This window comes from Ambystoma mexicanum, chromosome 5p (genome assembly GCF_040938575.1).
Source record: "Ambystoma mexicanum isolate Mex_15411 chromosome 5p, UKY_AmexF1_1, whole genome shotgun sequence".
In the NCBI taxonomy this organism is placed as follows: domain Eukaryota; kingdom Metazoa; phylum Chordata; class Amphibia; order Caudata; family Ambystomatidae; genus Ambystoma; species Ambystoma mexicanum.
In genome coordinates this window covers 923752260-923779225 of record NC_090930.1, presented here as the reverse complement: position 1 = coordinate 923779225, position 26966 = coordinate 923752260, and the positions used below count along the sequence as shown (strand labels likewise).

Here is a 26966-nt window from a genome sequence, read left to right as displayed (position 1 = left end):
GCCTTCAAATCCCAGCGTCGGTATCAAAGCAGATCTATTCCACTAATGGGCACAAGTAGGTTTCCGGATCCGAGACCCAGACAAACCGCTTTTGCCAGACCCTGGATCCAGGAAATTCGGGCCGAATGACCACGGCTGGTTGGGCTTTTGGATGCAAAGCAACCTTAGTGGCATATATGTCGAGAGAAAAAAATGTCAAGGACACCAGCTAGATAAAAGGAGACGTCTCTACAAAAACAGGGTATGCCAACATCAAGGTACAAACACTTGGTCCAAAGGACGTGTTTGCCTAATACAAAGTCCAACACCTTCCAAATTAAATCTTAACCCACACTCCATCACTATGTAACAGGACTCGCTCTCACTATATGACTGATGTAAGCTACATGGCACAGGGCTGCATCATCTCCCCTGCTTCTTTTCCAAAATAATGAACCTAGCCAGTGACAATATAACAAAAAAAAGGTGAATTAATAAGGCAATGGTTGTGAGAAGACAGTCTTCTTCATTTGCTGCCGATGTGATATGAAAGCGCGTTAGCACAGTATTTATTGCATTCCTTTGCAGAGAGACATGGATAAAAATAACATACCCTGGGGTGTATGTTTCTGTTTAACCACCTGACTGTTTTCAAAGAAGTGTAGAAAAGTATTTTACATGAAGGTTTCATTTTGGCACCCTTGGCGGCCGGTAAAATGCAGGAAACCTGGGGAAAAACGAAACCTGCCCAGGATCACAAAGAAGGTTAGTAGGGATTTTACACTGCGTCGATTTACTGTTTTCTCTTTGTCAGTGGTGGTTTCAGACAGAGGAAGGCTCCCCTTTCCCAGTGCCTTCGATCTGTACAGAATATTCAATGATTTGCAAGTTGTTTATTCATACAACCTCAATGGTAAAATGTGGGGCAAATATGGAATATTCAGTTTAGTACACACATTGCCGTGACAATTACAAACTACGCAGGTCCTTTATGCCTTGATTTCATGATTTTAGCACCGACACTCAACACACCTTTGTAATCCGCATACCTTGAGCTTTATTACTCTTAAAACATCGTTAATGCAGGACTAAAGGTCAAAAACGGTGAAATGCGTCTGATCGTTGAAGGGTTCTGAAAATGTAGATGCGGGCATTGCTCTGAGCCTTTACAATTATCTAAAAGTAGGTTTTCCCCTGTGAGAATTCACATGGTCATACTTGTGCTTAGATCTTAGGACGAGTGCAAAGTCCCACAAAAAGACTGCAGAGTGGCTGCTTTGGTTATGTGGTACATAATTCATTACCCAGCATGTGGTTCCCTTCCCTCGCCTGCCCTGTGTTCCTCAAGCCGCCAGTGGTTTTCAATGTGCGAGTTCTATAGCCTACAGCCCCGACTTTGCCCAAAGCCTGTATTATGCCTGTGCATCCACAGTGTCGGTTTACCTGCCTCCAAATTCCTGTACCCCACCCACCCCGACAGTCGAGTGTAAGCCTGCAACTCACCTTGCGTGCAGGGCAGTCACAGGGGGGAGGGGGAGGCAGGAGGGGCAAACTGCCCCGGGCCTCGCACTTGCAGAGGGTCTCCCGGCCCCCTCTTCTAAGTAGCAGGCAGCACAGTCCACCCATGTCCTTTATTCACACGGGGGACTGTGCTGTTTGCTCTCTGCCCTGCAATGATTTTGCTGTTTGTTGCGAAGCCGTTTGGCTCCTCAACAAACAGCAAAATAATGGGAGGCAGCAGGGCTCAGAAGTGAGATCTGCTGCCTCCCGTTATTCAGCTGACAACGTGGACATGCTGAATGACAACAGAAGACTCCTCTCCTGTCAGTCAGTGTGTTCACGTTGCTCAGCGTGAACATGCTGACTGATAGAGGAGTTCTCTCCTGTCAGGCAGCATGTCTACTTGTCGCAGTGAGGGCCATCCGGTCTCCCGTGGCTGCGCAGGGGCTTTTCAAGGGTGGATGGAGGTAAGGTAAGTGTTTTTTATTTTAATTTAAATATATATATATATATATATATATATATATATATATATATATATATATATATATATATATATAGTATATATGTGCATTTAAATTAAATGAGTATGTATATGTCCATGAATGTGTGCTTGTATGTTGGTGTTTATGTTGGTGTCAATGCTGTGTTTGGTTTTATGCATGCGTGCATGCAAGCAGTTGTGTAACTGGTGGATGAATGCATGGGTGAACGTGTTGTATGTGAGTGTGTGCGCCAGCCCCCACCCCTAAATTTAGCAGACCTGTGGGCCACTTAAGTAAGGGGTGGGGTCATGGCATCAGAGGTGCACCTAGGCTAAAATTTCGGGGGGCGACGGAATGGGACTAACACTTCAAATGTTGGGAGGGGCGCTAACGTCAGAGCCTGTGGGGCAGGGGCAAACTTACTTTTGTGGGCTCATCTAACATCTTTCCACAATAGAATGAGACTATTCTGATGACGCTTCAATGTTACAAGCAGCTAACTCTCTCCCTCATTTCTGAAACATCACACTTAAGGACTGCGGCGAGAATGAGATGGCTCATGTCACCACTTCCCTTCTAATCATTCCCCTGGCATGCAAGTGCTAACCCCACATCAAAAGTTCAATTACCTAAAAATGTATGCTTATGAATGCAGGTGCTAACAGTTACTAAAAAATGTTATGTTAGTAATTTCAGGGCCCTTGTTAACAGCAAAGCCCAAGCCCTGTTTAATGTCTTTGTCTTGTTCCGTCTGGCCACAGCTCTGTTGGTCAGCCCGGCAGGGGCTGGATGACAGTTTTGAAAGCGGATAGTGAGTGGGGCCAATGTGGGGCCAATAAACCCATTGTGCTGTCGGTCTCCCCACTGAGGGATGACGTCTGGGTCTTTCAGCTTTGCATTGAAATGGGCCCCCATGCAGTTGCTCCCATGTTGGCAGTCTTATGACACAGACACCTACTGATAATCTGCAGCTTTTAACCACCTCAATGTATTATTTTGACTTCCTTTTTGATTTAAGCACTCCACAAGTGCCTTGGCCTATTTTTCCAATCTATAAGGCCTAGGGTGCCCCACAAACAATGCAAACACTTTCTCCCAATACCATGAGCCCAGCCAAGAAGCTAAACAGCTAGTTCACCTTCCCTTTGGCCACTAGTCATACCTTTCACCCCAATTCAGAGGCTCTTTAATTTCATAATGCTATGCTAATCTCTGGAGAGGTGGGCCATCTAAAAGCTGAGACCAGAAGTTAAGACTTTGGCTTTATCAAAGTTAGTCTGTTGATATCGCATGGATAGGCATTTGTACTCTGCATGTTGGATGCTGCTGCCGCTTGATCGATAACAAGAGCTACGGGCTGGCGACACAAAGAAAGAGGCCTTCTGTCTGAAAGTGGGAGGGCTTCAGCCCTCCCTAGCCAGGGGCTGGCCCTGCCCATGCAGCCAGGTCGAGTCACCAAAACAAAACATTTCGGGAGGGGGCTAGAGCCCGATCCGCTCAATGTTGTTGCACCCTACGTGTCTTTCACTGAAGTCCTGTTAAAAACAAACATTGGCAAAACCAACAGTTTTGGCATGTGCATAAGTATTAGGCATTTGCCAGGCACTGCTATTAGATGCTCAGGTACTCAAACCAGTTTGCACTTGCTACCATCAACGGCCAGTTAATAGCAATACAGCAGTGCCTTCATCATGCCTACATGAACGTCCAAACTGTTAGCATTGCCCATGCTTGTTTTGCTTTACCTATGTTGCACAGGACCATGCATCAAGGTTAAAGCAAACATACTACTTGGCTAAATAGACCCACATTGAATTTAGGCCAATGGAGCCAGTAATAAAACTTATGGTGCACAGTCACCCTGGACATACTTTCTGTGGCATGGCATGTTTACTGGCTGGGAATGCGTACATGATAATAATGGCATGGTGCAGCCTGCATGGACCACATGGGACCAACCAGCATGAATATATCTTTGTATTTGTATTTAGTTTATTTGTATAGCGCACCTGGTCCAAAGGCATCCGGGCGCTTATCTTATGTTACAATTATACAATACAGAAAGAGTACATGGTTACAATTAAACAATACAGAAAGAGTACATGGGACGATAACAGTGAATATATTGCAAAAGGTTGAAATAGGGAGCATGAGGTACAATAAATGATTAAGTGGTCAATGTACAGTCAGGGTTACAGTTACATTTACAGTGGAGTACATGGTACAATAACATTGGGGAGTGAGATACTTAGCCTGAGATAAACTAGTAGAAACAATGGACTAAAAGTCAAGGTTGAAGAATTACAAACAGGTAATATACAATAAGGCAATCACAGTGCAAGTCAAGCAACTGTAGTATCAGGGTGTGGAATCTTAGGAAGCATGATTGTCTCGAGCAGCAAGCCACATTTTGGCTTTGCTCTTAAAGGATTGAAAGGAGCATTCAGTTCTAAGAAGGTTGGGCAAGATGTTCCACAATTTGGTAGCTAGGACCGGGAAACTCACCCCTCCAGCTTTTGGAAGTTTGAACCTAGGAAGGTAGAGGCAATGGGCTTGGGTGGCTCTCTGCGGTCGGGTAGAGGTGGGGGGTGTGAGTCGGTTGACCACTTTATACTAGCATATGTTGTGTGCAACGGCGGCATAAAATGTATTGGAAAATGGTTGGCGACTTGCAACTATTGGGCTTTTCAATATGCTTCCATACAAAACCAATTGCAAACTCTGGATTTCTACCCAATTTTACAAAGAAAGAGCTGTAAAATGGACAATTGTAACCCAATGTTTCAAACATTTTCTTGGGAGTGAGAACCCCCCTCAAATAACCCTTGTTTGGTTTGGGCACCCTCACTGTGCTCTGGAGATCCTGCATAATTGGCACAAACATTTAAGCCTCTTCAGTTCCGAAATTCACCAGCCTCCACTGTACAGCATCCGTCTGTCACTCTGTATGCCATGTGCTGGCGTCATGCACCACATGGCTTCATGCCATTCTAAATGTGTTTATGCCTGTGATACAAAAGTTAGTCTGGCATAAACCTTTCTTCAGTAGAGAAATCTAACTTTGCTGTAGTTGATTTGCAGTTGTAGTAATAAACCATATTTGGGTTCCTCCACACAAACTCAAGGGGAGATTTCTCAAGTACCCTGTTTGCAAAGGTGCCGCCGCTGGCCCAGTGCGTAACATCAAAAGGGGGCCTCACCAAATGTTTTGCCCTGGGCCTCACCATATCTTGTGACAGCCCTGCTTGCATGTGCAAGTATGTTTGTTCACTTACAAGGATAGCTTACCGTGCTAACCTACGTACTGCTTGTGATGCAGCCCATTCCGCACCAAGCCTGAGACCCCGCCTCTCATCATACACGTGACTTGCATACATTGAGGGTGCCCAAGCAGTGTCCATCAACTGACCCAAGGTAGTCGCTATCCATTGACCCTGCAACGTTAGGACTTGGAAGCCTACCAAGCTTGTGTTCCAGCTGTCAGTCAGCCTGTACTCTCAGCCCTGGCTTGGCTTGTGTCCATAGCCTTCACCATGCCTGTGCTCCCATAGCGGCTGTTCCCCTGGCCCACAATATCAGTGGTCTTTAACTCAGCAACTCACCATGTCATGACAAGTATGTTTGTTCATTGCCCCCTTGTACCCACGAAGCATCCCCCACCACGTGTCCCCCACTAAACTATCACCCTGCCATGGATTCCATTCCACACAAAGCTGATAAACCCATCATCTGATCCTACATGTGCCCTATGTAACCTGTAGGATCATAACTGTAGTGCTTATGAAGTGTCACATAATGCAGCATGGAGGAAATCAGCAAGCACAATCTCCAACGTGGAAGAAGCATCTGTGAGCACGGCACCTATGACAGCCTTCACCTATATTAAGCTAAAACGAAAGCCATTCTACTTATGTCCACATATTTTTAATTTTCCTGATGTTTCTCCATATTGCATTACGGGTCAAGTTTTAAGCAGCATATGGGTGTATTTCTGTCCTCACATTCGCATTGATCTTCCCATTCTCGTTCATTCACATATCCATCCATCTTCTCTTCTATTCATTCATTCTGTCTATTGTGCTCAGAGAATCCAATTAGCCTAGTTTCTATGGTAGTCTATCCCACCAAGAAGATGTTCTACGACAACCAGTCTATTGCACTTGGTTAAGCCTCCTCTTCCTGGATCGGTCCCAGAGGGCGTTCCTACCACAAAGCGCTTTGAGGCCATACAAATGGGAAAAGGCACTATATAAATGGCTACTGCAATACAATACAATTCATCCATCCCTTATTCGTGCAACCCTCCTCATGCCCACTTATTTATCTGAATTTCTTTGTCTTCAAACAGAAATACTACATAAAAAGCACAACAATAAGCAGAGCAACCGTGTTCCCAATTGCTTTACAAAACTAGTAGAATACAGGCGAGACAAGAACTTGTTGGCAAGGAGGAAATGGGAAGGGTGCAGGAAATGTTGGTTAAAATATCGACATCCTATACAATAATTAACTGACAGGTTGAAAACAAATAATTTAGGATTATATAATTATGTACATTTAGGGACAGGGAAGATGAGGGATGTTGGGGGAGGGATAAAGAGATGGGTCTTTGTAGGTCCACCATCGCGGGAGAGGCGGTGAAGTTTGAAGGCAGATTTGAATGGTGGTAATATTTTTGGAAGTCAGGGGGGAGGTCGTTTCAGTGGTAGGGGGCAAGAAGGATGATTGGAGACCACAGAGGCAGAAGGAGCAAAGGAGGTTGGAGAACCCCGAGGAGATTGAGAGAGGAGAGGAGGCTTGTGCAAGAAGGAGTAATTTAGGGGACGGACAGTGAGTGAGGAAGGAGATGGAGGTTGAAGCAGAATAGCGGTGAAAGGAGGGGGCGTAGAGAAGGTCAGAGGATTTGGAAGTGTAAGGAGGAGCAGAAGTGAAATAGAGAGCGCATGAAGTGAAAGGAGGAGCAGAGGCATAGAAGGAAGCACTAACACCAGAGGAGGTGGTGGTGAAAGAAGACTCAGAGTTATGGAGACAGTGGAATGCACCCTGCAGACACCCTATGGAATTAGTGGAAAGAGGTACGAGCATGGGGTGAGGCACTGAAGAGGTGCTTGCGAAGCCAGTGGGAAGTCAGATTACAAAAGTAGCAGCAAAATGCCCCCTATGCATAAGGTTCTGCCTGGGCTACAAGGAGGCAGTGAACACAGGCTGGGACAGCTGGAACAAAGACCCTGGATCAGTGAGGTGGTCACGGGCCACACAATCCGCCAAAATTTCCTCTGAAACATCTTCACCTTTGGGAGGAGTTGTGTCATGCGTGGAATCTGATGGAGTACATCTAAATTGAACAGGCAGCTGAAACTATGATCACCTGAAGCCGTGAACAGCTGGAAGACAAGACAACTGCTAAAGAAAGAACCAGGACCCCGAGTGAGAGTCCCGAAAAAGACTTTATTGGAAAAGCTTAATTTGTTTGCATGCCAAAGAACTTTTCATTTCATGTCATCGCGCCTCTATTGGGAGGGTAGAACACAACCTGGTAGAGAGAATGGCCAAACATGGTTTCATATAATCCTGGATCAAGGTTGCTCAGAGCTCCACCTTAAGGCTTGAATAGAAGGGACACAATGTCAGCCGTGGGCAGAGAGGCCAGGATAGAGAAGCTCTGATTTAAGAGACCTTGTTTACAAATTAAGTTGTATTAATTTCAGTCCGTTGTTCCCCTCCCCTATCAAATCCACCAGTTTTGAAAAACTGTTAATAATTAAGACTTGTAGAAATGAACTTGCTTAGCTCACGAGTACTTTGTTTGTTTGTTTGTTTATTTATTTGATAAAGCGCTCCAAGCCCTTGGGCAGCTGGGCGCAACACTACAAGTAGACTCGAAACTTAGTTACGATGCCTGACACAGGCTATTACAAAACAGTGGTAACTTACAACAAATGATACAGGTGATACAGTACATATAGGATCAAGATGGGTAAGCGCAGAAGAATACCGTGTTAACAAATGTATAACGTGATCAGTTAGATAAGGGTGAATATAGTTACATATCATTGTTATGCAGCCATTTGAGAGCGTTAGATCTAAATCTAGTGTAGGGTAATGGTCGCCTAAGGTCAGGTGGGAGTACAATGTAAGGTCATGCAGTGAAGGATACACGGCATTACAGGCAGGGAATACAGATTATTGATGGAAAGGTAAATCCATCCTGGATGTATTTGCTAGTGGATGTATAGCTATGCCCCCTTTGAAAATAATGTTCCTGTGAGTTTAAAAGATTATGGCCTGTGACGAATCTAGGGTATTTGTCCTTTCTCCCCAAGGGGGATCCACCCAATTTAAAGCAAAGGAGGTGAGTCTGCACCACAAGACCCTCCCTAGGGGTCTGGGAAAGTCTTTTTAAGTCCGCTTTGGGAAGTTCGCCGTTACTGCTGGATGCCACTGCTGGGAGCTGCTCTACTACGTTTCTCAATGAGCTGCTTTCCCGGCTCCATTTGCGGCTTATTTGCAACTGGGCATTGAATCCCGCCCATATTTCCCAGCGGCCTATTTACTGAACTATGCACGCACTTTGCAAGTCCGCTTTGGGAAGTTCGCTGTTACTGCTGGATGCCGCTGCTGGGAGCTGCTCTACTACGTTTCTCAACGAGCTGCTTTCCCTGTTCCATTCGCGGCTTATTTGCAAGTGAGAACGCCCTGTATTTTACCAACAGACTGTGGACTGTGGCTTATGGCTTACTAGCACTCTAGTAGAATACAAGAGAAATTACAACTTTGTATCTCTTCTTTTTTCAGTTGGGCATTGAAGCCTGCCCACATTTCCCAGCGGCCTATTTACTGAACTATGCATGCACTTTGCGCGAGCGCTTTGTAAGTCCACTTTGGGAAGTTCGCTGTTACTGCTGTTAGCACTGTAATAGCGTGGCAACGGGTGCGTTTTTGTCTTTTTTCCTTTTCTTTTATTTTCCTGGATTGAAAGACTTATTTATATTTGTGAACTGTGTAGTATCTTTTCGTTGCCAGTGCCACTCTGTGGTTTGTGCAGGTAATTTGGCAAATAATTGACAAATAAGGAACTCTGCTTTTGATACTCTAGAATGCTGTGTGCAGAAGTACGGCATGAAAGGCATAACGTACACTTTGAAATCCGATATGCCAGCTAACATTGTCGTAACAGGAGCGTCTATACTACTGAAGAAAGTTCATTCTAAACCATTCCCTAATATTGCCCTGACGAAAAAATAAGTGCACAACCTGCAGGCATGCCAGAACGACACGGCTCAACTGGTGATATTCGATGATTTTGTGTTCCGCAATGTGGACCCGATATATTACCTGTATTTCTTGGCATAAACAATGTAGCCTTGCACGATAACCCTGAGCCTACAATGCCATCTCCTCTCCTGAAAGCGTACTCCCGCACATGTATATATCTGATACAGTACTCAGGAATGAAATGTGCGCTACACAATCAGAGCCAGAGACAGGCACCCTTGTAGATTTAACTACACAACCCACTAACACTGCAACTGCCTTGCAACCCAGAACTTGTAACCAATCTATAGAATTTACGATCCCTATTCCAGATTAAGTTATAATCCCGGCAACAACAGATAAAGTGAATGGGAATCTGAACAATGATGATCTGAAAGGTATAGATCAGCGTTTATCTGGAATTGACTCACCCCCATGCGAGTCTCCGATATTAAATGATAGAACCAAACATAATGCTGGAAGCTTGTACGGATCACCTAGTCTATTCGACCAAAATACCCAGAGGTCGGATGGACTAGCGTCATCCGTTGTATACCCCACACTGCGTGCCCCTTGTAAGAACCCATGCGGAATTCATTCCGACGGCCAAAAACACTAGCACATCAAATGTACACAATTTGCTAATAGAAACAACCCTAAATGCGATAAATACTTCTATAATGTCTCTATTTAAGCTTTTCGAATCATTGGAGGCTAAAATTAGTCAACAAGCGCAACAGTTGGACCGCATAATGAAAAATATGGAAAGACATAATAGAGATGTTCAAAGTCAACAACTAATGATACTTCCTGGTATAAACAATCCCTTGATTAACACCTGCACCGTCCCACGATTACCTCATACACACCCTAATGTATAACAAACTGAGGAAAGCCTAGGAGCAGTGCTATCAACCTTTATGGCAATTATTCACCCAGATGCATTTCCCTTGGCGGATGAATCCTGTGTACCAGTGCAGAAGTCATACCTTCTGAAATAGTAGTCTGCGAAACCAATGGCCTCACAAACCAGACTTTCCCCCAGAAGACCAACTGCGGAAATCTGGTCTACAACATGTTTGATGCCAGTCTCGCGGCAAAGCGAATGCTTCGACAAATAAAAAAAACAAAAATAAAAAAAAATGTCAGTGCTCAGCCCAATTATGCACTAAACAATTTATTAGATGCTACCAAGATGTGGTGAAAAAAAGTCTAGCTTCAGGTGGAAATATTTGCGCCAAATATAACAACCTCAGGTGACAAAGAGGTCCGGTGGCCAGTGAGATAGTGCCGGAAGCTACATCTTCTGAGCACCCACCTCTAAACAAGTTAGTAGCCTTACTGGGTGAGAGTAATGGACTCAAAGAAACTTCAACTGTGAAACCAAGTGTAACTGCAGCAGATCATAAAAATAAGCAGGTGAAACCCAGTGTAGTGATGTCACGTTCCATCAATCCCTTGGATATGTCTAAACCAACCAGCTCGAAAGATAGCCAAGTATCCGTGGATATCTTGACTGACATACGAGCTACTATCCAAAATTCAATTGATGACTATCTAAAATTGAAGGAGGGCTGGGATCCGACAGTAACTGACCAGCTCCCTAAACCGGAGCACCCCGTTATACCCCCTAATCCTGCTTTGAACTTTAACCATGTGAGTTCTATTAATACAATTGTCCCTGATGCTAATCTTGCTCCAGTTGATATCTTAAAAGATATTAGAACCACGATTAAAAAATCAGTAGATGACTATCTAAAAATGAAACAAGAACACAACTTGTTAACTAAAATACCATTAGAAACTAGAACTATGGCACCTCCCTGTACCATCCCATTAACTCATGAGAGACACTTGCCTATTAGCAACGACAGAGCTAAACACAACCAACGAGGACCGATGAAACTTTTAAAGGAGTGTCATCTGCAAACCTCAAAACATTGATTAGACCCGAATAATTACCATAGATTTATTCTGAAATGTCGCTCTCAATCTCATAAAGTGTATGATCTAAACCGAGCAAGTGTAATGGCAATCTTTGGGAACATTGAGACATTAAGAGATATTGCCAAAACAGACATTGACCAGATTGAGTTCCTAAATAACGAAAACCTGGAGATGGTGCAGTTGTGGATCTCCTCAAATCTGGTTTGGAACACAATTTGGCAGGCAAGAATGGAACTCTTTTCCCTGGGATTCCTACTTGCTGTAGATCCAACAATATCGACCATGCCAAATTATAATGAACTACATGAAGTGAGAAGCAATGGTTCTATGATGAAACAAATTCATACATATCCTAACCAGAGCTTTAATAATAAGTTAGCGTGGCAGCGGGAGTCCCACCATCACCAATTTGAACCATCTGCAAACAACTCATAACAATCTGAAACTCACCAAGAGTCATTAAGTTTAGTAAGTTGGAACACTTGTGGGCACACGCATCTGTCAGTTGAAGGAAATAATAATTTGGAGGATTTTGATATTGTTGCATTACAAGAACTTTGGTTACTGGAATGCCTGGTCTGGGACGGGCATGCGATTGTCTTTCAGGCAGACAAGGCAAACCCAAAAGGGCAGCCCTCTTCGGGTATGTTGATTGCAATAAAGAAAAGGACAGGCTTGGCTATTTTGAAGTGGGTTGCTTCTAATATTTTCATGCAACTTGCTAAAATTATGTACCCTGGTAGCTGGCTAGCAATAATTAACATCTACCACAACCCGGCAGCTATAACAGACCTTTTGCTCTTGCAAGAAGTTGAGACTTTATTTAACCTAATTATAATGGACAAGGATATAACAACCATTATCATTGTTGGTGATCTAAACTTGCAATATCTCAACCTTGGCATACTTGCTAGGCATAACCTGGTTTATGAGCTGTGAAATACGTTTATGTCTAACCACAACATGATAATAATAAATGGGGAACAAGTAACTCAATCATTGACTACATATATATATATATATATATATATATGTCTGGATGAGATATCGTTCCAAAGGGTGACTTCATTTGATATTGTCCCTCAGAACTTCAGTGACCATCAGATGTTCACCATGCAATGGAATTCTGGTGGCTCTGTTTATGAAGATAAAAAGAAAAAATACAATGGCTGTCTAACAGTTAAGAACTCTAGAGTTCGATTTAAGTGGTATGATATGACACTTAGTGCCTTTAATGCCAAGCTGTGTGAGAGGCGATTGTGTGCCCAGTGGGCTGAGGAACCTTACAATGTCACACCCCAAATGTTTAGATTACATTCTTCCTCAAGGACGACCACACATTTCATCCCGAGACATAGCTATTATCAGCAAATACAGGAACGAAAAACCTTGCTGAGACGTGAGAAGAGGAGGGCTCAGCACTTACCATTAAAGGCCAGGAATGAAAAAGTATGCAAATTACAACGTGCGTAAACAATGTGGGTGAGATCCCGTAGATGCAGTTTGGATCAATCTGATGGTGAAAAAATGATTTAAGTTATCCTCTCTAAAAATGTGGCAAGAATTTGGGCCTTACTTAATGCTGCAAACCATCTAAAACAATCCCCAGTTCAGATAAATGGGGTTACAGAAACCAAATGGATTGAGTTTTATACAAAATTATATGCTCCCTCATATACTCATCCAAGCATCCTTCAACCAATAGTGCGAAGTAATCTTTCACTCCAAATATGTGAGGAAGATATTTTAGAGTACATTCAGAAATCCTCTAATTCAAGAGCTACAGGGCCGGATGACCTCACCAATTTAATGATGAAACAACACCCCTGCCAATGTGCCTGGATGTAAAAAGACATTTCTTCCCATGTGATTGACTGCATCCCTCCATCCTGGAAATCATCTGTTGTTCCAATTTCTAAGAGAGGTGACAGGTCATGCCCGACCAATTATAAACCCATTGCTTTATTGGATATCGTGGGGAAAATCTTTTGCAGTGTCATCCTACGAGACCTCAATAAATGGGCAATTACCAACAATAAACAAGACCCTCACCAAACCGGGTTCATTCCTGGTAACAGCGGTCAAACAACACCATGCACTTATAAAGCAACTGTTATACTTTGCCTTTATCGATTTCAGGGCCACCTTTGATTCAATAGCATGACCATTACTGATCGATAAATTGGTGCGCAAAGGTTGCCCTGCCTATCTGATTAAATTAATACGTGCCTTGCACTCTGATACGAGTCTGAGAGTTAGACTTAATTTAGAATGTCTCCTAACTGATAACATCAAGGCCTACAGAGGTCTTAGACAAGGGTGTATACTCGCAGCTATTTCTTCATAGCTGACATCAATAGAACCTTTGAAGGCACCAATAGCTGATCCTCGAAAAGTGACTGGGAAACCACTGATGGCCCTATTATACGCAGATGACCTTGTCTTAATCTCTAAGACCCCATATGTAAACAATTATCATAGGAATTTACTACTTAGGTGATTATAGTTACCTCGATGAAATTGAGCTTGGAGTAAAGTGTATTGTTTAAACACTTTCCTCTATACATATTTAGGAATGCATTTGCCTCTCTTTTGTAAAGATGCTAAATATTGTTTTTTTTTAATTGTGTTTTATGGAAATATACTGTAAAACTGATTAAATTCGGTTTTATCAATAAAAAAAAAAAAAGTGGGACCTCACTGGGTGCGACTCCTCCTTAGGGGACAAGGACTCTCGTTGCCTCGAAGAAACTCCCTTGAGCAAACACCATCTCAGCATACATGGGACTGCCTTCAATGAAGAATGATATGTCCTTCTTACACTTGGCTGCAGGCAATGCTGAGGCAAACTGATCCTGCAAAGGAAAAGCAGTTGTTTCTTTAAGGAGAGACGTGTACTTAACTGAGATGAGTGGTTGACAGAGGAAAAGAGAGTATGCTATGCAGGGGAAGCCCTTTGACGAAATTGGGCTTTGGAGAGGCGGAGCAAAGGCAATTTGCAGAGCCCACAACTTTCAAAGAGGCAGAGAAAGCCGACTTGAGATGCCGGAAGGCCAGCAAGAGAAGTAACAGAGAAAATGTTACCAGAGCAGGGACAGGTGTTCCATAGCAGGTGGTGGCATGACCACAACATACCATGGTGGGTCGAGCAGCTAGGTGAACAGCGCTGAGACCATTGCAACCAGGAGCATCATCAGTTCCCTGCTGCCAGCGTCCATAGACGGAAGTAGTCTGCAGTGAAACCTGGAACGGAACGCCAGCGAAAGCAACTGCGGTGAAGCCAGACCACAGTTGGCTACCCAAGAAAATGATGAGTTCCGCAACATTCCCCTGCATACAAGAAGGTACAGAGGAGAACGGGAAAACCGAGAAGCAGCCGGGGCCACATTATATGAACAGAGAAACTTGGCCCAGTCAAAAGGACAAAATACGAACAATAAAACAGTTTGACTGGGGATATGAAAGACTTATTAAAAACCTAATGAATAACCCTGACTGGCAAAATAAAAGAGTGGAAACAAATGCACTGGGAAGAAGCAGAAAGTCCCCACAAGCTCAGCGTGGGGGATGGGGGTGGAGAGACCACGGCATACAGACAAGTAAAAAGTGTTGCACAGACAAGTAAAAAGAGCTGCGAGACAAAAGTTTTAAGTGAGCAAGATAAAATAAGAGAAAATCCAATAACACGAAGCCAGCAGGGGTACGATTTAAATTGGATAAAGTCCCAACAATCTTGGGGAAGGTTGAGTTTAAAATCTGGGAGAGACATGCAAGCAAGGATAAAACAGAGAGACAGTATCTCAAGGAACACTACTCTAAACAGAACCCTGAAGAGGGAACAAAAGACCAGAGTAAGATATAAAGGAAGATTGTGACAAGAAACTTAGATTCTTTGACCAAAGATATTTCTATAACAAATGTACCAGAAGACAAGACCAGACCAGACCAGGAGAAGAGAGATATTATCTTGGTATACATTTGAGCTATTCATATTAGTGGTAGGGTTAGGTAGAACTAGATTTGGAGGGAGGACTTATGTTTTGTGGACTTCCTGACGACAGATGAGCACCTTTTGTTTATTTAGAGAGGCTGGGTAATCCCTTTAGCTATAGGCAAAGATATGCCTTTTTCTTATAGTCTAAATAAATGTCCACCAGGTGTCCAGCTCCTTCTTCCAGACCGCCACAGACCTTAAAAGTGACACTGCGATAATACTTTAGTCATGTTTTCCAATAAAATGTACCTGCAAATCATCGACAATCCTATTTCGGACTAATTTCCAGTAATTCCTTACTGAGAAAAATGAGGTCCCTTTGTTGGAAAACAAATGTATCTTTCAGTCATTCAAGTAGATCAGAATATGTTTGGTCTGAGATTTTCAGGTCACAGATAACACAAGCTTTGACAAAGCCTATATATTTTGTGTATGCAATTCATTGCATTTTACATTTATGGCATGAATACACTACATACATGGGGGCCCTACATACACCCAGCAATTACTTAAATAAATGTGTGCAAGTTAGTATTTGCAGACACAGAATATTAGCCATAGACATAGTAAACAAAATACTTCTGCTCTTTTGCTTCAATGGGTACTGGCAAAGTACTACCTATGATCTAAAAAGGACCAATTACAAGGGCAGTGATGGAGCAGTCACGTTTGGCAGAGTACTTCTTAATACAGAACCCAAGGAATATCTGCTGCAAACTTTGCAGTGCAACATCGCCAGGCACTCCTGTCTTGGGTGTGGCCCATAAGTGCTCACAAGTCATGATCATACCTAAATGACCAGGTTCTTTCGATTCAACATATGCATGTTGCACAAACACCTCACTGCCCATGCTGAGAGGGTGCCCCAATCCTTTTGTAAATACTAGTGCTCTGATTTGTATCTTTGATACTATTTTATGATATATAAGGAAAATATGAACAGTTTTCTCCTAAGATGTATCTCATCTTTCCCTCAAGTTAAAAGAGGTTTCAAGCAAACACACTGCTCCTCCATCCTCAACCTATCAGGTTGCCACAGTCACTTGCAGTTGAACTGCTTTCAACCAGTTCTGACACTACTTGCACGATTCATCACCAATCCCACTTGGATGGAACTTGTAAAGGGCCCTTTTGTTTGGAATTGTATCCAAACATTTCTGTAAAGTCCAAGGACCCACCTTCTTTCCCAGATTCACGTTTCTCAGCGACTCTGAAAATCTCAGCAGGTTTGTGTGACAAAAAGTAGGAGGCCTAAATCGGTGGCGTCTCCTATAAATTGACCCTCCCGTGTCTGAATCTCTGACATTACACAATCCCTACCCCTGCTACAACACTGGTCTGACTACCTAGCATGCGCTGGTCAGCCACTGCCTTGAACCCCAAAAACGCTACTTCCCTGTTCGGCCCACCATTCAAATGATCCTGCACCAATCAGTTCTTCAACAATCTCATACGTGTTTTATAAATATATCGTACAGCAAGGAGACCCAAAGTAGGCAAAATAGGCCTATGATTTTTGAACCTCCATAGCTGATAAACTCTTAATTGAAGTACTTTCTACGCTGAAATTATGAGATTTTTCTTGGCAACATACAAGATAAAAAAGTAGGTGGTCCACGGAGAAAACGTGCACCTCTACATAACATTTCAATTTGTTTGGCCCTGCGGAGAACGTCTTTGATACATGAGCAAATTGCATTGCGCCCTGACTATCAACATGGATAGTACCCACATATTCCATCATTTACCGCATGTCAGGGATGCCCACATTTAAAGAACAACATATTTGTAATTGTTTCCACTACACAAGTACACAGACTTTGTGTTGCAGCCTGATCGGGGGCTTGCTATCACAGGATAAAAGTTTAATGTTTTGAGCTGCACATGTTCCTAAAGAACGAATGGCCCTGTAGGCACTGCAGGGATGCAAACCAGAGACTGACGGTTGACCAATCTTTTGAGCAATCTGTTAATGAACTGCACGCTCTTAACAGCTTGAAATGTAACAATCCTTGAGGCGCTCAAAAAACCTAGACACGCCATTCTCCACATTTTGATTATTGTGGCATATCCTGTATCCACGTACAGTGCGCCCGAATACAAGGAAACACACTGACCCATAATAAATTGCCATCAGCCACAAGCTCTCCATATAGCACTCCAATAATCACACAACAAACCACCTTTTTTAATACAGCACATCCAGGAAACTCACACCATTGTACTTTCGCGGCTCTCCTTTACAGGACTCAGAACGGCTATATGACATGCTTTACAATGAAAATCGACTTGCGCACAGAAATTAAATAATAGTGTTAATAAAGAACTCCTAAAAGGCACCACTTTCCACAGGCGGCCTTGTTCCTGCCTCAGAGAAAATAAGCAATGCTAAATCCACAAAGTAAAGTGTGTCTTCAGCAACCTCAATTAGAAAGGTCCCTCCACAAACACTGTGGGGGAAAATCTGGAATTTAACATTTTATCTACTCTCCTAAAATACTGCTGCATTGGGTTATCAAGTAGGTACTGCAAAATGCCATGTTTAAACAACTGTTTCTTGCTTGTGCGATGCAAGACTTTGCAATGAAGGCTCTTCATCTAGTGTGTAGATATGCTCTCCTCGACATCTCTGGCTTCTCTTTTGGCATGTAAGTAAATTTTAGGCTCCCACTTTCCTAGGAAAAGCAACTTAAATAGACAGAAGTCATCATACTATTAGAGTGCTCGACTGCCTCGGACCGTGTGCGAACCTTTGAGTATATTCAGCCTCACTAAATGGATCATGTCATGCTGTCCTTTCTGAGAATACCACCTTACACGTAAGAACACAGCTGGTATCAAAGACTTGGAAAGAGGGGCTTTGTTCCCTGGTTGTAACATTGTTTCAGTATGATTCCTTGCCCTGTCTGGACCTCCCTTTCCATTGAAATTGATGTGTTCCTTTGGGTATATGAGAACAGAGGTTTGAGGCTTCCCACTTGTTTCAAAGTTTCATAATGTTGTTGGTTTGTTTTATCCTGTTGCTTGCTGTTTACTAATAAATTGTTCACCAGTCCACCGGACTAGTCAGTGGTTATTTTTCCAGAACAATTTTGGTGCATGCAACGTCAGATTCCTGCTGCTGTGCGGCCAAGTCAAAGGGTCACCAGGCTTGGGCGCAGGAGAGACGATTTCATCAGAGGGTAGAGCTGAGAGAGCTCCCAGAGACTCGGGGAAGGTAAACGGAGCAGATGCAGAAGAGCAGACCGAAAATTGTGCATTGGTGAACACAGGTGATTGCATCAGTGCATTGTCATGGCTTATATTGCATTGTCTGTAACGGCTTAGGGTAATCTCTGAAGTCTGGAATCTGAAAATCTGTTGGGATTCTTCAAGGATACAAGTAGGAAGGTACCCTGCCTACAGAACCATTTATCTGAATAATAAAAAGTAAAAGCAGTTGGCCACTGCAGTTTGGACTAGAAAGTAAAAGCAACGCATCCATGCTCCCTACTGATTTAAGAGACCATGAGACTGATGAGCTGGTTAGAGTAGTGCAGTATCGATCAGGGATTAGAATGGATCTGTTCTGTATGAGTGTGAAGAAGATATTTTGAATGAGAGGCCCATGAATTGTCCTTTTATAACCCGTACTATGATACTTGAAACCCTAAATGTGAAACTCATTTGTAACCCTGCTTTATATTTAACACTCTCCTCAATCTTAGTACGGGAGCTATAACATGCAATGTTTCTACCGATTATGCTTCTTGTCTTTGACTCTCACCTTCCCAAGTCTCTGGAACACGCTAAATACCACTCTGCATTGTGGGTAGTGTAACAGGGATATAGGATGTGTGCCAGAGTCATCTGAATCTGATCAACACCTGTGGGTGTCACTGAAATGTCTGTACGGGGTGGAAATGAGATCAGCTGCTGGCCCCTGAGCCTCCGGATAGATGTGACAGAGCGGTCAGCTATGAGCGGTACCAACTTCACCAGCCACAGGACACAGTAGCATCACAAGGCAGACTAAGTTAGGAATTAACCTGGATCAGTAATAAGTCATACCTTATCTGACCCCTGTGAGAATGGGTTCATGGCAGTCTAAACAAGTGCCACTTCCTCCTAAAGGAAGTCCAGCACACTTCATGTTTACTCACTACTCACCCAAAGCATGCAAGTACCTGGATAAAAGGCATGAATATACATAGAGTGAGTCACCAAGACCTTTTCCTCAGAAAGGCAAATTTTACCTAGATAAGATAACAAACCTACATAAGCGTCAGTAAAGAAAGGTGCATGTGCACACCAACCTCAATGGGACAGTTATCTAGATTGATATGCCAAAGCTACCAAGAGACAGACTGAGTACAAGACCCAGGCACTGAAAGATAACCAGGAAAATCTCAAGGAGCAAGTTAAGTCCCTGAATATTAAGTATTCCAACCCGCAGGTACCGGCTTATAAAGCCGGGTACAAACAATTATATCCCGTAATCCAAGGGGAGCACCCGCTAAAGGAAGGTCCTGAAGATATCCTTGACACTTATAACCCTGCTATTTTAAATGCTGTACCTAATCATCAATTTATTAGCCCAGACTCTACACAACCACCAACATATCATAAGTCCAAACCCTAAGGGTGGAGCATTTACCCCTGAAATACAAGCTCATATTACTAAACTTTTTTCAACTTCCTCAGCCACGTTTGAAGGGTTCCCAAATGTAACATCCAATACCAGTACTGATGCATTTCCACTCAGATAGCTAACTGGAGCAGGTGGTACTTTAGTTACTGCCCCCTGTAGCGCTACTCATTTGCTTAATATCGTTCAGAGATTCCCAAAGATACAAGAAGATCCCATTAAGTTTCAAGAGGAGCTCAAGGTTATAATCACCCTATGTGTATTTATTTGAATCAATTCTTGCATGCAGTGCTGCCCACAGATACTTTGACCCTGCTGAAAGTGTGCGCCAATTGTCCAGCTGAAGGACTTTCCACTGCTAGGGTTCCGATCATCTTTACTGATAGGCTGGTACAAATAATCACTAAAACGTGTCCTCTAACTGATTGGTCTAAAATTAATGCATGCAAGCAGGTCAAGGGTGACAATCCTGTGGAATATATTGAATGTTTGACACAATGCTTTGAACAATACTCTGGGATTGTTGATGCAGTCCTAATAGCGCCTCTTAGCCGTGGTGGCTCATTTGGTTATGGCTTTGCAACCCAATGTATCAGAAGGAATTAAGGCAGTGCTAATAGGATGGGAAGGAAAGGGTCTGGTAGAGGTTTTATTAGCTGCACAACAATTTCATGAAAAGGTCGAAAGACAAAAGCAAACTACTGAAGACAAACTTAGGTGTTGCAGGTACATAGTTTACAACCTCCCCAAGGAAGGGAAGGGTTTCGCCCATGGCAGGGCGGTAAGGAAGATGGAGGAGCACCCCATACATTTGAACCAGGGAAAACTGCTGAGAGGTATTACACAAATACATACAATGTTCAGTGCAACTATTGTAAAGAGTTTTGTACACTGGAAAGTCGAGTGTCCACATCAGCCTCAGTAGAACGGTTGAAGCGGAGAGCCAACCGACAAGGTTCCAACCTCGAACGCCACCACTTCAGACTGATGGTAAGCACTGCCAAGGGTTCTCAGAACTTGCTACATCACTGATATAGATTGATTCCTAATGCCCTGTATGTTGATTGTGTTATTGCTTGTCAAATGATTTCATGTTTGGTTGACACCGGAGCATCATGTTCCACACTACAAGCTTCTGAGTTTTCACAAACGATTCATTTTGATGAAATTGTTAATGCTATAGGTATTGTAAGAAACCTAAAGGTGTCTCACCCGCTAGTCGCAGAGGATCTGTCATCTATCTGGCCAGGACACAGCCGTCGCTTTTGGATCGAGTTTCTGGTGGGGGTCCTTGGGGTGTGTGAGACCGGATTGCGATATGCGGTATCCCCTTCCCTAACACCTTTACTCTATCCTTTCAGGTAGGATACTTAGGAACTCAATCGCCCGCCCCACTTTCACAACACAAACACTTTCTCACGGAGAGCTCGGCATGAGAGAAAACTGACTAACACCTGAGCCGCACACCTGACCTGTCCCAGTACAATGGTCATGCAGGGTCAGGTAATTATTGACCATCACGCACACCTGACTTCCATTACACTTCCCCACACAGATAAAACTGCGGAGCACAAGAGCACACGCTGAGCAAGGCAAAGCACACGAGGAAACAGCAGTTCCAAGATGACATGAAGAGAAAGAAAGCGAAACAGAAGGCGTTTGCAAGGAGGGAAGTGCCCTTGACCTTTTCAACAAGGAACCGTTACTTTCACGAAACCTCGAGAATAGAAAGCTTAAGATCAGGAAACCAGACTGAAGAATCCTGCATTGTGTCGGAGGTACCTGGGGCCCTCCCACGTCGATAATCAAGGCAGGGAGAATCCCCTGCTGCCGTGGTACTGCCCTTGGCTCCTACAACAACAACGCCAGTGAAATCAACACAGCCGGTGAGTTGGGGAGACCGATAGCAGACCGGTGTGCGTTGAAACCAAGGTTGCAGCCAGCAACAATGTATGGTGAGCGCTGAAGCGAACAGTGTATGAAACACATGCGATAACCAAGGCGTAACATTGAACAACAGATGAGTGATTGAACTTTGAAACCAATATATGATACCTTTGATAGAGTGGTCCGGCACTGCGTGCAAGCTCATTCAAAAGGTCTCTGTAAGGTATCCAACTCAAAGTTGACAAAGGTGAAAGAGTCACAAAACTGTGCATTGAAGTGGTCCTGTGGTGGGTCAAGCAAAATCCTGTGCACAATCAAAAGTCTTCGATGTTGATACTGCCAAGAAAGTTCAAGACAAAGTAAATAAAGTTGTTCCGAGCCCGAACAAGGGAGATCAATTGAAAGCTTTGGGTTAAAGCAAGTTTGTGTAGGAGTTAAATAAATTGGTTTGAGCCCAGCGTAGGGAGACTGATTGAACATTGTGTTAAAATGGATCTGAGCCCGGCTGAGGGGGATCCGGGGATCAAAAGACAAAATGGATACATCAAAATCCTATGAACATTGTGTTAAAGAGGATCTGAGCCCAGCTGAGGGGGATCTGAGGTGATTAGTGAATCACCTGAGAAATTGAGTACTTGTGAAATCCTAAGAGGAAAATAACGTATTGATTGTTGCATCAGGCACTCTGAAATAAGAGACTTTGAAAGGCAAAGAGACTTTGGCACGAAAGGCCCTAATGCTAATGTTTGTACTGTGCCCTTGTGCTAGAGAAGCCAGAGACTGTGCTAAACTAACGTATACCACCTTGTCCTGTGCTGAAAACATGGTGAAGGGAGGCCAAAGGCCTGAATATCCTGGCATATAATTTCTTGAACACTTCTTTCTTTTACATAACATTGTTTCCCACACTATTTGTATTTAGAGTTAAGGATTGGCAATAGTTGTTTTTTTTTTATAGTATAGGCCCTTTTGTTTTGACAAGACACCAGCAGGACTGCATTATTATTATTTGATGGTCGTAACTTGCTTTAATTTTTAGATTTCAGATTAGATAGGCATTTTTCAAATCCTTTATGAAGTTCAATAAACACCCTTGAACTATGGTCACTTATGTCTGCCTTACTGCTGATACCATGCCTTCCTTACAGTATAGGGGGGTACGCCAATACCCCATCCTGTGTCTACTACGCTTATGCTCACGATAGATACCATTTTTGACCAACATGTCTTCTTGCTGAGTCCCTATTCACCTGTGAATTTGTTTGGATTGGATTTATTGTGTAAGCTAAGTTTCTCCATTTACTGTTCCCTGATAGTGTTTTCTTTGGCATCCCCGCTGACATAGAGCATGAGCTGCTGGCAGTATTGAAGGAAATTATCCAATCAAACCTTTCAGAATAGCCAGACACGCCCTGCCTGCAACAGGAACTGTTGGACCGAGTCCCAGTCAAATTATGGCCAACCCATGCAAATGACACTGGTTATATGCTTAATGGTGAACCAGTCAAAATTACTCTAAATCCTGCCAAGCCCATACCATGTGTACCTCAGTATCCTATTTCTCGACAGGCTGAAGGCATTTGCCCAGTAATGGAATCCCTTCTTCAACAAAGTATTATTGTACCAACATGCAGCCCCTGCAATACTCCGATTTTACCTAGAAAGAAGCGAGGTAAAGAGGTTTATCATTTTATTCAGAACATATGTGCAGTTAATGCAGCTGTGTTAGCATCTTTTCCTGTTGCACCTAATCCAGACACTATCTTGTCATGTATTCCTTACTCAGCCAACTATTTCACTGTTGTGGATTTCTGTTTAGCATTTTTCACCATACCCATACATCCCAAAAGTCAGTATTTGTTAGCATTTACTCATAAATCCACGTAATACACGTTCACTCGGCTTCCAATGGGATACATAGAAGGCCCTACTCTTTTCTCCCAAATTTCAAATAAAGAGCTTGACTCGGTTCCAAGGAGGGTTGATGCTGGTGCAGTACGTAGACAATCTGCTCCTAGCCTCCCCCTCCATGGAAGTATGTGGGGAAGAACCTCTCATTCTGTTGAATGCGTTTGCTGAAAAGGGTCAGAAGGCATCAAAGGACAAGTAACAGTTGTGTCTGCCCTGTGTGCGATACCTGGGCCATGAGATTTCAGCTGGGGAAAGACATTTGTCTCAATACCGGATTACAGGGATCCAGAAAGTTCTCAAGACCCAGACTACAAAGCAGATGGGATAGTTCATCAGGATGGTCAGTTACTGCAGACAGTGGGTTTCGGAATATGTATCCATAGAGTCCCTTCAGAACCTGCCACATGATTAGACCACTGAGCCTCTGCCATGGCCTCAGGAAGCAGAAGAAGCCTTAGTCACCATTAAGGAAACATTTACAACTGCTCCGATTTTAGGTGTGCCTGATTATAATAAGCCTTTTGTGCTCTATTGGAACAAGCGCAACGGGTTTGCGCAAGGTGTGTTACATGGTGTTAAGCATCACCCTGTACCCTAACACAGCATAGCTTTGGATCAAGACGTCTAGCCTGTCTGCGAGCCATTGCCACTGCTGCACTGGTAATAGAAAAGACTGATTCACTAGTACAGGGACATCCTGTCACGATTGCAGTTCCCCATGCTGTGTTCTCACTATTGCTTAAAGGCAAGACACAGCATGTGTCCGACTCCCATCTTACCCGATATGAAATGTTTCTTATTTCTGCGTCCAATGTAACTTTAGACCAATGTTCAGTCCTGAACCCCGATTCCTTTCTAAGGTTATAGTGGAGACACTCATGTCCCCCACATGCTGATTTGTCAGATATGCACACTGTTATACTCAGATCTGATCCTCTTTGTCGATGGATCTTGCATCCATCTTCTAGAAACTGGGGAGTTGATCTCTGGTTATTCTGCATGTACCATCCCCCCTATGCTGTCTGATTACCAATGTCAAAATCAGCATAGTTTGCCGAACTTGTTGCCCTCATCCGTGCCTTGGCCCGAGATAGATCTGTTATGATCTGTACTAACTCCAGGTATGCCCACAGGGTTATCCACGACTGTGGAGTTAGTGCGGGTATTTAACTTCCACAGGCACCCCAATATTGAATGGACAATATATGCCAGCTTTATTGAATGCTTTGTTACTTCCTGTAGCTGTAGCTATTGTTAAATGCAAGGCGCATGATCCCTCTCAGTCATTCACAGCACAAGGAAATATACTAGTGGAAGGTGCAGCTCGTTCAGCAGCCTTAAATGGGCCCCTGGCTCCTAATGAATTTCTTGATTTTAGTGCAGTCCAATGGTCACCAATCAACTCCCGGTCCAGTCTTGCAAACCTCCAAGACCAGGTCCCTGAAGCTAAAACGGTGAGCTGGACCCAACGGTATTGTAAACTCGAAATAGGTTACATGTGGCGTTCACCAGACGACCGCCTGGTGGCACTCAAGGTACTCCTCCACTATCTGGTCCGTGAAGCTCACGGCTTATCCCATTCAGGTAAAAATGCTAGGATTACCTTATTTCATCAAGATTGGATGGCCCCTGGTTTAGCCACTAAACTTATTGGGCGAATTGTATTACATGTTTGACCCAGTATATTGAGAGAGGCGGTACATACAAGCCTGCCTTCGCATCCAGTACCGGAAGACCCTTCCTGAACATGCAGAGACTTCATGCAGCTCCCCACCTGCATGAATTTTACACATTGTTTGGTTATAGTGGACGTGCTTTCTGGGTGCGTAGAAGCATACCCATGTAGAAAGGCAGACGGTATTACAGTGGCCAAAATGTTGTTGGCGGAGTTCATACCCGATTTGGATTTCCTCTAAGTATAGATAGCAACTGAGGCACTCATTTTACTGGTCAGGTTATTAAAGAAGTGGGCAAAGTTGTAGGAATAGTTCAACAGTTTCATTGCGCTTGCCACCCTCAGTCCGGCTCGTATGTGGAACGATGCAATGGGGATCTTAAGTTGAGGCGGTCTAAAGTGTGTAAAGAGACCGGGATGAAATGGACCCAAGCCTTGCCTTTAGCTCCGTTTGCCATGCACAATAATCCCAAAAGTTGAACACAAACCGTCTGCCCATGAAATCCTTGCAGGTCGTCCCATTAGAATGGGAACTGCAACTCCAGCAGTTCCCGCACATCCAAAGTTTGCCTTCAGAGGATGATGCATTACTCCAATACTGTTGTATGTTGCCTAAAATTGTCTGATTCTACATACTAGGGTCCATGAAACCCTGCCTAGACCAGCTACTGAGTCCTGTCACCCTCTACAGCCAGGGCACTATGTACTGGTGAAGGTCCATCAGTGGAAATTGGCACTCCAGCCCAAGGGCGCAGCCCATTCCAGTTTCTCTTGACTACGAACACTGCTGTAAAGTGTGTTGGGATCCCAGCTTGGATTCATGCAGCACATTGCCACACAATCACCAGCCCGGCCAACATCATCCCCGCTTTGACCAAACTTCCTCAGCTTGGCTCCAGTTCCACCACGACCACACGCTCCTCCATCTGTGCCGCTGCCGGCCATTTACCAATTTCAGACTCTTCCAGTACTTCTGGAATTGAGTGGGTAGTACCAGAAGACGAGGATCTGGGCCTCGATCACTCTGCATGCTCACGTAATGAACCAGGACTTGGAGCGGCTGAACCTCTTCCACATTTGAGGTCTCTGTGGGAGCTATTACTAAGGCTCCTTCATCAAGCAGTCGAGGCCCTGGAAGGAACAACCTAAATTCAGACCTCCTTTCAGGCATACCACCTTCAGTGCCTGGCCCCTTGATCTCACAACACAGCCCCTAAAAAGGTATGCTGTGCGATCCTTTGGAAGAGTTCTCGAGACCCAACAGTGTTGAACAAAGTGGTAACTGGCCAGGCCACTCGCCCCTGGACTCGTCCCCTCAACAACAATGAATCCCCCCAGAGATTGTGGTGCAATGGAAAAGAGTAGAAGCCACCACCATTGATTCACCGATACATGCAAGTTATGGTCCCTGTTGTTAAGACCTGCTGGTCATTCTTTTCGTTATAATGACACTTATATGCACCTGGCTCTGGTACTTCGGATACTTTTAGTCTGAACTTGTAGCTTGCACTTTCGAGTACAAACTGAACTAAGGAATTCTTCTCTGAGTACTAGATTTCTGTTGGAACTTTTGAACAGCAATGTTTGCTTTGCTTCAACTTCACAGAGCCTACAAAACTTTGGCCTAGCAAACGTATTTCACTTGTGCCTCACCCATCACCTGCCCTGATGAACTGAACCAATCTTTTATCTCCTAGCCACAAACCT

The 26966-nt window shown here is 43.7% G+C and overlaps 1 protein-coding gene across 5 annotated transcripts in view; it reads right to left on the bottom strand.

Moving 5' to 3' along the window:
* The window catches only part of LIMD1 (LIM domain containing 1), a 681428-nt gene that overhangs the window by 570610 nt on the left and 83852 nt on the right, over positions 1–26966 (bottom strand). Inside the window, exon 1 of one of the 5 annotated variants that reach the window (XM_069613349.1) lies at positions 21842–21893. The exons of the other annotated variants lie outside the window; for them this stretch is intronic. Coding sequence (XP_069469450.1) covers positions 21842–21878 — 37 coding nt within the window. The 5' untranslated portion in view covers positions 21879–21893. Of the gene's footprint in view, positions 1–21841; positions 21894–26966 lie in introns of those variants that run through there. 5 annotated transcript variants of the gene reach the window in all.